The sequence below is a fragment of the Lepus europaeus genome, chromosome 7, assembly GCF_033115175.1.
Source record: "Lepus europaeus isolate LE1 chromosome 7, mLepTim1.pri, whole genome shotgun sequence".
Lineage (NCBI taxonomy): Eukaryota > Metazoa > Chordata > Mammalia > Lagomorpha > Leporidae > Lepus > Lepus europaeus.
In genome coordinates this window covers 38,822,511-38,835,011 of record NC_084833.1, presented here as the reverse complement: position 1 = coordinate 38,835,011, position 12,501 = coordinate 38,822,511, and the positions used below count along the sequence as shown (strand labels likewise).

Genomic DNA, 12,501 nt, shown 5'->3' with positions numbered 1-12,501 from the left:
GTTACTATTTGTTGAATTCTTTATTTAGTGGATGCTTAAGTTTGTGATTATTAAATTCAAAGAATGTCATTTTAAAAATTGGAAGAAATTAGAAAATAAGGAGTAGGAAGGGTAGGAATGAGGGAGGGAGGAAAGACATGGTAGGAATTATCATTATGTTCTCAAAACTGTGTATATATTAAATACATGAAATTTGTTTCCTTTATATATATATATATAAATATATATATATATATATACACATATGAGTTGATTAACAACTCTTTTTATTTTTTGACAGATAGAGTTAGAAAATAAGAAAGAGAGACAGAGAGAAAGGTCTTCCTTCTGTTGGTTCATCCGGCAAAAGGCCACTACAGCAGGAGATATGCCTGTCCAAAGCCAGGAGCCAGGTGTCTCCTCCTGGTCTCACATGTGGGTGCAGGGGCCCAAGCACTTGGACCATTCTCCACTGTCTTCCCGGGCCATAGCAGAGAGCTGGACTGGAAGAGGAGCAATTGGGACTAGAACCCAGTGCCCACATGGGATGCTGGTGCCACAGGCAGAGGATTAACCAAGTGAGACGCCCCCCTCCTTTATATATATTTAAAGTAAAAAGTTAGAAAAAGTACTGTGGAAGAAAGACTAACAATGTGAGTGAGCTACATAATCAATATATCTTCCAACTCATAGAGTTGTAACTATTGCACTGATGGAAATGCATTCCATCTTCATTTTATTTATTTCATTCTTAAAAGAAATTTATTTATTCATTAATTTATTTATATAAACAGAACAGATTTCATGTATTTCATATATACAATTTTAAGAACATAATGACATTTCCCATTTTACTTCCTTCCTTCCCACCCTCCATCCTCCTTCCATTCTTATTTTTCTTTTAATTTAGTCAGTAACATTTTTTTCAGCTTATTTTATAATCACAAGCTAAATGCTCCACTAAATAAAGAATGTAACAAGCAGAAAGTATAAAGTACAAAGCATGGTATGTATGAGGTCCCCTGCAGAGCCAACCAAATGGAAAAGCTGCCTGTAAGAGGACATATGGGGGTTGACATTGTGGCGCAGCAGGTTAAAGCCCTGTCCTGAAATGTCAGCATCCCATATGGGCGCCAGTTCTGGTCCCAGCTGCTCCTCTTCCGATCCAGCTCTCTGCTATGGCCTGGGAAAGCAGTAAAAGATGGCCCAAATCCTTGGGCCACTGCACCCACATGGGAGACCCAGAGGAGGTTCCTGGCTCCTGGCTCCTGGCTTCAGATTGGTGCAGCTCCAGCTGTTGTGGCCACCCGGGGAGTAAAACAGCAGATGGAAGACCTCTCTCTCTGTTTCTACCTCTCTCTGTAACTCTGTCTTCAAATAAATAAAAATAAATCTTTTTTTAAAAAAGGGGACAATATGAGTATTTTTTAGGATTTAGTTTTTAAAAAATTTTCATCAGGAGCCAGCATTGTGGTATAGTGTTTAAAGCTGCCACCTAAGATGCTGACATCTCATATTGGTGCCAGTCTGAGTACTGGCTTCTCTGCTTCTGATCCAGCTCCATGTTAATAGACTGGGGAAATCAGTGGAGTATGGTCCAAATGCCTGGGCCCCTGCCAGCTGCATGGGAGAACCAAATTAATCTCTTGACTCCTGGCTTTGATCTGGCCCAGTCATAGCCATTGTGGCCATCTTGGGAGTGAAACAGCAGATGGAAGATCTCTCTTGATCTCCTTTCTCTATCTAGCTCTGACTATCAAAATAAATAACTAAATCTTTTTTAGAAAAGACTTTAAGTAAAGCAGACATGTAAAAGAAAAAAAAAACAATTATTAGACCATCCCATATATAAAATAACTTACCTAGATTAAATAGAGGAAATCACTTTAAGCATTTTTTTCCCTGGTAGTCTACAATGTACATTATTTTTATCATTGGTCCAGATTTACAGATTCTACACAATATGTACAACTCTCACCAGTCACATGTCTTGAAAGTGCTATCCTCTGAAGGAAGTAATTTCTTGTTAGTATTATGTCTGCCTTTCAATTAATCGCACCCCCTATAAGCAAAATTGTATCTTGCAAACCCAGTTTCCACATTGGAATCAGCCATTACTTCTTACCGTCTGAATTATGTAAATGACTGTTGCTGCATAGCGAACTGGCTTGTTGAATCGTAGTTGTAAATACTAGAGGGAAAAGAAAAACATGAAAGTCAGCACGTTTTAGAAAAGAGCTGGCAGTCTTCATTTTTTTGGTATTCCTTTGAGTCTAGTGCTTTGAGTTTATGGTGTGATTTTGTGTTAAATATCCTGGAAAGCAGAAAAATATATGGATTGTTAAAAGTCAAACATATATTAAAACTCAATTCATGTTCACACTTCTTATGATGATGATCAGAAAAGAAAATTGGTTGCTTGAATAGAATCTGTATCTTCTAACTTTCTGCCGATGGTTCTTTCTAATGGATCCAGTGAAATTATTTGTTTTACTAGTTATATCTACTGCCCCTAATTTGGCTCAAACCTCCATTTCTTCACTAGATTACTACTGCAGACTCCTATTTGATTTTCATAACACCAATCTTTGCCCACTCATTCCATCAACCCTTACTTGACACATTGATTCACATAGATCATGCCATTTCTCTTCTCAAAATCTTCAATGATTATGTACTGTTGACAAAATAAAATGCACATTTAAAGCTTCTATTTTCTGACTCACACTCAACCTATCTTAAATCATACCACAAACATAATATATTCTCTACACAAAATCACTGTTAACTGTTCAACAAATGTTTTGTATTTTACTGAGCTTTCCTTTATTTAGATAGGACTCGATATGGGAGCCTCTTTCGCTAAATGTCACCAATTTTTAGTCACTGAAGTGTGGCTCAATTGTCATACCTATCCCTACTGACATCTCCTCTGAGCTCCTATAGCTCTTGTACTAAGCTATCTCATGATTATTAGCTGCTGGCTTGGAGTCTGGTGTTGGATTTATCTCACTATACTAGGTACCCATGAATACTGTAACAAACGATTCTTTTTTTAAAAAAGACATTTATTTATTTGAAAGTCAGAGTTACACAGAGAGAGGAGAGTTAAAGAGAGAGAGAGAGAGAAAGAGAGAGAGAGAGGTCTTCCATCCACTGGTTTACTCCCCAGTTGGCTGCAATGGCCAGAGCTGTGCTGACCCGAAGCCAGGAGTTCATTTCAGGTCTCCCACATAGGTGCAGGGGCCCAAGGACTTGGGCCATCTTTTACTTCTTCCCAAGGCCATAGTAGAGAGCTGGATTGGAAAAGGAGCAGCCAGGACTAGAACTGGCACCCATATGGGATGTCGGCGCTGCAGGCGGAGGATTAACCTACTGCACCATGGCACCTGGTTATGGTGATGTCAACCATAGGGATAGGGATATAGTATAATTTTTGTAACAGTCGTAGTTACTGTGAGTGCAATGCCCATAGTTTATTTGCATTCACTGTTCCAGTATACGTTGATGACAATTAAATGCACCTAAATGTGATAACTTGAGTACTTTTTCTTGGCCTTTTCACAAGGCAAGTCAGAAGTGCTCAGCCATCACTTTACTGAGGGTTAAGCCAAAAAAAAAAAATGTCATCAACTATACCTTTCGGAGAGAATAAGCCTGAGACATAATCTATACTGTCTTTAGAGACCCTCATGGGATTAAACCGAAATTGCTCATAGTGATAATATGTGCAAAAATGCCATTAATTGTCTTCATTTCCTTCCATGCCTCACTTTCAATTGCCTACCAGTCTCAATGGACTCATTTCCCTCTGGAATGATGTACATTCACATCCTTCTATCAGGATCTGCCTCTGCAGGAATGCAACTTAGGATAGAGATATTTCTAGCAAATGTGATGCAACAGAAGACTTTCAAAATGTTTATCCCATATACGGAAGCTAACAAATAAAAGTCAATATGAATATAGAATAATGATTACTAGAAACTGAGAAGAGAAAAGCAGGGGGTAGGAGGGGAGAGATGGAGGTTAGACAACAGGTATCACATATAGTTACATGAAAAGAATAATTTCTGGTGTTCTATGGAAAGTGGGTAGATTATAGCTCACAATAATCTGTAATATATTTATGAATACCTGGAAAGGAGGTGCTCAGAAGCTTCAAATGAAGAACTGGAGATAGAAGTTGTCTTGATTTGACTAGTACACATTGTATATTCATAAATGTGTTGGAATCTTGCACTGTACCCAGTATCCAAGAGACATATATCTTTAACAAGTGTTAGGAAAAAATTTACGGAAATGGAAATCTCAGCTATCTTATTTGAGGATTATACAATGTATCCATCTAATGTACAGAAAAAAAAAATAAAAGGATTCTGGAAGTGAGCTTTATAGCAGCGGCAGTCAAAATGCTGCTTGTGAGGCCAGCATCCCATATTGGAGAGCTCCAGTTAGAGTCTTAGCTACATTTCTCATTCAGAGGCAGCAGCAGTGCTCAAGTTCTGAGTCCCTGACACCTATGTGGGAGACCCAAATTGAATTCCAGGCTCCTAGCTTTGTCCTTGCCAAGTTCTGGCTGCCATGGGTGTTTGGAGAATCAACAGGTGAAGGAAAGATTTCTCTCTCTCTCTCTCTCTCTCTCTCTCTCTCTCTCTCTCTCCTTCTCTCTTTGAAATAAAATAAATAATAATTTTAGAAATGTTGCTGCAGTGAGATGTGTCAGCTTGCTGATACGACCTCTTTCCTATCCTGTAAAGAACCTAGGGTAGCCTAAGTGGAGACAAACACTAACTGTCTTGTGTGCGTTCCCCCAGACCAGCAAGCTCCTAGCCCACACACCACCTGATGGCAGTCACAAAAATGGCCCCTGGTGAGACCAGTAGAATAACTTTAATGACTTTACTGACGTATGAGGCGCAGTTCAGCCAGGCTAAATTGATGATTTGCAGAACTGTGAGAAAATAAAATTGCTGTCTTGAGAAATATATTTTGGGGTGATGTGGTACACAACAATAGATAACAGATCCAAATATTGGCAACAGGAATAGAGAGATGTAACAAAGTAAAAAGTACATGGTCTCTTCTTTGAAAACTGTGTATGTGTACATGAAGTCTGGGAAAGCAAAACTGAAGTTTGTCCTGAAAAATGGAAAGCCAGGGGGCTATAAAATTCCAGGAGTGCAATTATGACCATTATATTTGATTATTTTCAGAATTTCAAACTTACCACACTTTCTTCCATCTCAGAAAATGGCAACTTTACTTTTCACATTGATTCAAAAAGAGCACAATGCCAGTCTTTACTCCTCTCTCTTTCTCTCTATGTCCAATTCAGAATTCTGCTGTCTAAATCTACTATTAAAGATTTATTTATTTATTTGTAAGGCAGCGTTACAAGGGCAGAGACAGAGAGAGAGAGAGAGAGAAATCCTCCATTGTCTGGTTCACTCCTCAAATGGGAGTGCTAAAGCTGGGCCGATCAGAAACCAGGAGACAGCAGCTTCTTCCAGGTCTCCCATGCAGGTGCAGGGACCCAGGCACTTGGGCCATCTTCTACCACTTTCCCAGGCCATAGCATTCTGTCCTCTGTTGCCATTCCTACCATCTATCTTGCCCAGATCAAGGCAGCAGGTTCTCCATTATACTTTCTGCATCAGCATTCAGTAACTGACAATTATTCTACACATTCAGTAAGTATAATACACTCAAAATACAAATTACATCATGTACCTCCTATGCCCAAACACTTTAATAACTCAAATCACCTATTGTAAATGCCAGTCCTTACAATGTCCTCAACATTGTAAGGACATTGGTTCAGACCCTAGTAGATTTTTAATACCTATTTTACAAGAAAAAATTTTTCTAACATCATTTACCAGCTTGCAGTAATATTTAATAATATTTTATATTTAAAACATCTAATTTTCCAAATAAATATAGTTCCTACAAAACCACAACTCTAATTTAAATGAGAACTAAAAGAAAACTGTTTTACAAAAGAACTTACAGAAGTAGTGGCTTGTGCACTCTCATCATGAAAAACTTTGAAGAAAGGGAAGTAGTTCAAAAGTCTTAGACGTTCAATAAAATGAGACTACTGTCTATAAACTAGTGCTAAGGGTAAACATAAACAGACTGGATTTATTAGTCTTTGATAAGAAGAAAATAACCTTCAGTAAAGATAATTTGATGAGGTTAATTATAAACTGTTCAAGTAGAGATAACGAAAATGTATATTACAAATGAGCTAAACCTAATTTATAACTTCAGGGTGAAAACAGCTCCTTATGCTTTGACATAGGACAGGGTAGTGATAAAGTAGCACAGATGGTATAACTTGATCTTGAAATCCCACTGCATTTCAACACATTTAAATTCATTGACTATTGCTGTATAACATCGATCCCAAAAATCAAGGATTTATTATTTTGGTGGGGAGGGTGGATGGTTTCCTGCACTTATTTCACCAGAACTCTCACGTGTACGCAATCAGCTGGAAGATCAACCAAACAAGAAAGTAGAAGATGGTCTCACTTGACTGTCTGGAGGCTGGTGTTGGCTCTCGGCTAGTGTTCCTCCTGTCTCTTACATATGTGTCCACTCATGCTCCAGAAGCTAGACCAACTACTTTAGTTTCCTGACATAGCACTATCAGGGCACCATTCCAAGAAGAGAAAGGCAAAAGCCACAGGCCTCATGATGCCTGGGCTTCAACCTCACATAATTTAGTTTTGCCACATTCTAGTGGTCAAGGGAAATCACAAATCAGCCTACAATGGAAAACAAATTCCATTTGCACCCATGCGGGAGACCCAGTGTTTTTGGTGGTTTGTTTGTTTGTTTTTTAAACTTGAAAAGATCCTATAAGGAGAAATAGAGAAAAGAGGATGAACAAAGAAACAGAAATTCAGTAAACTATGGAGAGATTGAGTTGTACAAGTTATAGAACAGTAATAGCACCATTAATAATGTACACCTCTTCCCTAGGATTTATCATTTGCAGTATTTGTGAAAATCATTTGTATGTAATACAAATACTCTTCCTTTGAAATATATGTCTTTAGTATCACTATTTTATACATATGTAACCAGGTACAGAGAATTTAAACAATTTCCCGCAAGGTCATGCAGCAACTATGTGCCAGAGTTGGTATTGAAACCCAAGTAGAGCAGAGTCTAGAGTCCATGCTTTTAACTCTAATGCTATACTTTTAATCCTTATAAAAATAATCTTATATGCACTTTACAGAATCTTTGATCTTAGCTTTTTTATTTTATATTTTTTAAAGATTTACTTATTTATTTGAGAGACAGAGCCACATACAGAGGAAGAGACAGGGAGAGAGGTCTTCCATCCACTGGCTCAATCTCCAAATGGCCACAAAGGCTATAACTGGCCAATCTGAAGCCAGGAGCCAAGAGCTTCCTCCAGGTCTTCCACATGCATGCAGGGGCCCAAGCAATTGGGCCATCTTGCACTGCTCTCCCAGGCTATTAGCAGGGAACTGGATCTGAGGAGGAGCAGCCGGGATATGAACCAGCACCCATAGGGGATGCCAGTGTTGCAGACAGAGGCTGAACACACTACACCATAGCACTGGCCACAGATCTTAGTTTTTATCACAATTTTTTCATGTCTTCTTTTTTTGGAGGTCTTATTATTAATTTAGTAAATTTTAATAATATATAGATGACATCAATAATAAATATTTTTAAAATAATTAAATTTAGTAAAGTCCCTATATTTCTTATATCTGTGCCAATTTAATAATTTAAAAGGAGACTCATGTGTTCTCAGTTATATATTTGTTATTAGCTTAATTGTTTTGCAGTAACTGAACCACTTTACTAAAATCAGTTACAGCTAAGTATATGTTAAGTAACTTGTATAGAATTGACAGATTATTCAGAATTAATAAATTGGTGAATTATTTCAAGACTTTTTTTCATTTTAACTTAAATATAGCTTTTCAAATGCAGCTCATTTATTTTTTGCAATAGTTTTTGAGCATTACAACATTAAAATATCCTGCAGTGCATGATATATGTACTCAATATGTATGTGCATCTTACATGAGTACATTACACAATACTTGGTGTCTCTGCCACCACTCCCTAAAGCCCAGTGATGGCCTTCCCTCCCAAACAGTGTGCCAACCAAGGGACCCTACAGATATCCAAAGTGGTTCCTCTGTGGGGCATCACACCGGTGAGGACTGTTCCTCTGTGTATCTGAGCCCTCCCACCTCTTTGATGCCATCTTTCACTAGTCTCCCTTTTTCTCATGCTTCTCCAAGTTGGCTGATTTCTTTATTGCTTCAAATATAGCAATCATACTCTCCTTTTAGGACCTTTGCCTTTGTCACTCCTTCAGTTCTCTTGGGCAATCACTTGCTTTCTCCTTGTCTCCTATTAAATGCCCTATTATCATTGCAGCTTCACATGAACATGCTCTATGAAGAACGGATCAAATGTGAAGAACATCCAGCCCGCGGGCCCTATGAGGCCCGTGGTATCATTTGGTTTGGTCCTGCCAAGGTGACAGAAGTTGGGACTCAAAATTCAATAAATCTATAGTGGGCTACTTTTAAGTTGATAATTTTGTATGGCCTACAAATGTTGGATGTTATACACATCCAAACAGGCTCTGGTAGGAAAAATGTCCCCCACTCCTGCACCGCCATTCTTTATCTTTTCCACGTATTTTTTTTGCTTTTCTTTTTCTATTGTCTTGTAGGAAAAGTTAGCATAATGATTCAGCCTGTGTTCTCTAAAGTTAGGCTGCCTGGGTTTAAAAAGAATTCCCTTTTCTATCTGTGTAACACTAAGTTAATTCAATTTATGTGCTTCACTTTTCTAGTCTGTTAAATGGGGATGATAATAATAGAAATAATAACCATATAAGAATATTGTTAAATCCAAATGAGTTATTTATACAACATTATTAGAGCAGTACTGAGAACATGGTTAAACATATGTATATTTGTGATATAATTATCTTGCACACCACACAATTAATGATTCTCTTCTCTGCTATAAAGTGAACTCCAGAAGGATGTAGGCTTCATTCATTGTTTTTCTGCCAGGGTCTAAAAGGGAGACATAGACCATATTATGCACTTAATGAGTATTTATTGAATAAATGGATAGTCACAAAAATTATATTCTGTATCTAGTTTTTTTTTTTGTTTTGTTTTGGTTTTTTGATAGGCAGAGTGGACAGTGAGAGAGAGACAGAGACAAATGTCAAAGGTCTTCCCTTGCTGTTGGTTCACCCTCCAATGGCCGCCACCGCTGGTGCACTGCGGCCGGCGCACCGCGCTGATCTGAAGGCAGGAGCCAGGTGCTTCTCCTGGTCTTCCATGGGGTGCAGGGCCCAAGCACTTGGGCCATCCTCCACTGCACTCCCGGGCCACAGCAGAGAGCTGGCCTGGAAGAGGGGCAACCGGGACAGGATCCGGTGCCCCGACCAGGACTAGAACCCAGTGTGCTGGCGCCGCATAGTGGAGGATTAGCCTATTGAGCCGCGGCGCCTGCTGGTAGTTTTATAGTTTAACAGGCTCTTTCACACTATACTAAATCTAAAGAAAGGAGTTACTATTTTCTGTGTGGGTACTGGGACAACTTTCGCACAAGTGATACTGTTAGTAAGCAACAGAGTTAGAAATGAAATGTATTCTCTGATTACAAATGTTATCTCATTTTATCTCTCTATCAATTGCTTAAGCCTTATTTTTTCATAAATTTGTTTATTTTCATTTTATTTGGAAGATGTAGAGACAAAAGAGTGAGACAAAGAGAGAAAGAAGGAGAGAAAGAGAATCTTCCATCAGCTGATTCACTCTAAATGTCTGCAACAGTCAGGACTAGCTCAGGCTGAAATCAGGTGCTGAGAACTCAGTCTGGGTCTCCCACATGGGTTACAGAGCCATAATTATTGGAGGCATCTCCTGATGCCTCCCCTAGGTGCCCACTGGCAAGAAACTGGATCATAAGTGAAGCCTAGATTTGAACCAGGCATTCCTATATGGGATGTGGTAATACCAAGCAGAATCTTAACCATTGTGCTAAATATCCACCTTGGCAATTATTTTATTGAATGAATTATTTCATTTAAAAAAGAAACTCAGCAATACTTTTCAAACCTCTGTGTAGTTGAATGAAAGAGCCTATAACAAATTCATATTTTCAGAGGTAATTAATGGGCAATGGGATTTGTGTTCATTTTTACAGTCAAGTATAAATTTGGTCTTTTTCTCTTGAATCTATATCCTAGGTAGTAGCTACTATATGGTGCAATCCAGATTACTTTCTTTTATTGTTAGGGGAGGGGTATAGAAGTAGCTGATGTTGAATATTCGTATTATGTTACCTAAGGATTCATACGTTTTAAGACTTTCTAGAATATGTTCAATTTCCTGAATAGTTTTTGAAAACTAGAATAGTAAACTTTAAAGATTTATTAATTTTTATTTATGTATTTATTTGAAAGGCAGAATTAGAGCAAGAGAGAGAGAGGGAGAGAGAGAGAGAAAGAGAGAGAGAGAATTTTCCACCTGCTAGTTCATGCCCCATTTGGACACAAAATCTGGGAGCCAAAAACTCCCTCCAGGTCTCTCTTGTGGGTGACAGTGGCCCAAATACCAAGATTATCCTCTGCTGCCTTCTCTGGTGCATTAGCAAAGAGCTGGGATGAGAATGTGCAATCCAGTATGGGTTCCAGTGTAGAAAGCAGTGACTTAACTTGCTGTACCACAACAGTGGCCCTAAGATTAATATTTTATATTCACTTTGCTTACAGAAGTAAAAGAAAATAGGTATGTTATGAGTCTTCTGATCTGACTTAGTGGGGATGATATTGGATAATGAAAATCAATATATTTTTCATAGAAATTTATTAGTGATCACACTTAAACATTCAACATATAAATTCAATTTTGAATGTGATAATTTTATTGAGGATTCTTGCAAAGCCAAAACACCACGCTTATTAAAATAATTCCCATGTTTGTATTATTTAGCAATTGCTTCCTATTAAAATATTTCTTATTTTTCAAAAATATTACCATTTCTCCAGAGCCTAATAATAATTATATTAAAATGCTAAGCTCTATTGTCTGATGGAAAGGCCACTATAAAGGGGTGTAGACAAAATATGTTCTCAATAATCTTTATCCAATATTTAATCAAAACTAAGTCACTTATCTGTATCTCAGTTTTCTCAGCTAAAAAACTAAGGCATTTCTTCTGCTTGCTTTTCAGAATAGTGACATTAATAATAATAAAAATAAAATTAATTCTTTTATTGAGAACATCTTATGCACTATGCAGTGCATTGGGGGTTTGTATGCAGGTTCTCATTCAGTCATGGAAAGATCCCTGTGGGACTGACATCCTTATTTCCATTTCACTGATAGGAAGCAGGTGCATCTTCAATGAAACCTCAAGCATTTTTTTCCAATCACATTTTATTGCCTTTTCCACATTGTGTAATTACCCTGGAAAATTCGTGAAAAAAAAAATGTGCAAGTGGGCAGAAAACAGCCAGTCCTGCTGGAATAGAGAAAGGAGCAATTCTCTTACCTCATAAGTGCTGGTGATGCCAGATCTGTAGAACACCGGCAGAAAGAGCTCTGACGTGAAGATGATGACAAGTGTATATGCAATGAAGAAGAGTATGAAGGAGGCCCCAAAGCGGTACACATCTGAAGGGGTCCCCAGGACAGTGACAGCAGACATGAAGCTTGCTGTCAGAGACAAGGCTACAGGGCCAAAGCTCATTTGTCTTCCCCCTACCAGGAACTCCCGAGAAGTTGCCTTTTTTCTCTCCTTAATAGCAAAGAAAACCCCAATTCCAGAGGAAACAATAAAAAGGGCTGCAAATACAACATAATCCCAAACTGCAAAGTTCTTCACCTCCATGCTAGTAAGTATGACACGAGAGAGTTGCGTTCAACCAGAAGATGTTTCCAACAGCAAAGCCCAGAGCAAGTGATGCTTTGCTAAGAGGGAGATTGCAAAAACCTGCAGAGACTGAAGATCAGAGGCACTTGTACGTATCTTCAGACACCAAGCTGCATTTAGGGGAAGTCTCAAAATTGATTGCAAAGAATCTGGTATTGGTACCAACAGATGAGAAGTCGAAATCTGACCCAGCAAAGAGCTGTCTACTCCTCTCTCAAGCATACACCACAAGGAAGGAATTCAGATGAGCTCTGAAATTAATAACTACTGGGGGTGGAATGGACTTGCCAGATAACACTCTCTTTTATCGCCTAGATTTTTGTAACTTAAGGTTAAACATTTCTGGGAAATGTGGAAGTGATAAAAGTTGACCACCTCAGCATTTTCAGATGGTGAATTGGAATCTGTAAAATGCAAACACAATCTTCCTCGGAAGTGTCTTTCTCCTGAGTAAGGGAGAGTGGATGATGTGTACCTGCAATTGCTTGAGGCTGTGGGTGTGCAGGGAGAGGAGCAAAGAACAGGGAATCCGGGGACCTTTGCTCAAGTCCT

The 12,501-nt window shown here is 38.5% G+C and overlaps 1 protein-coding gene across 1 annotated transcript in view; it reads right to left on the bottom strand.

Annotated features, from left to right (window-relative positions):
• Positions 1–11,913, bottom strand: part of SLC5A12 (solute carrier family 5 member 12) — a 60,661-nt gene extending 48,748 nt beyond the window's left edge. Inside the window, exons 1-2 of the mRNA XM_062198059.1 lie at positions 11,569–11,913; positions 2,105–2,170 (exon numbers count right to left, since the gene is read on the bottom strand). Of these exons, the coding sequence (XP_062054043.1) occupies positions 2,105–2,170; positions 11,569–11,907 (405 nt within the window). The 5' untranslated portion in view covers positions 11,908–11,913. The remainder of the gene's footprint in view (positions 1–2,104; positions 2,171–11,568) is intronic.
• Positions 11,914–12,501: the final 588 nt, after the last annotated feature.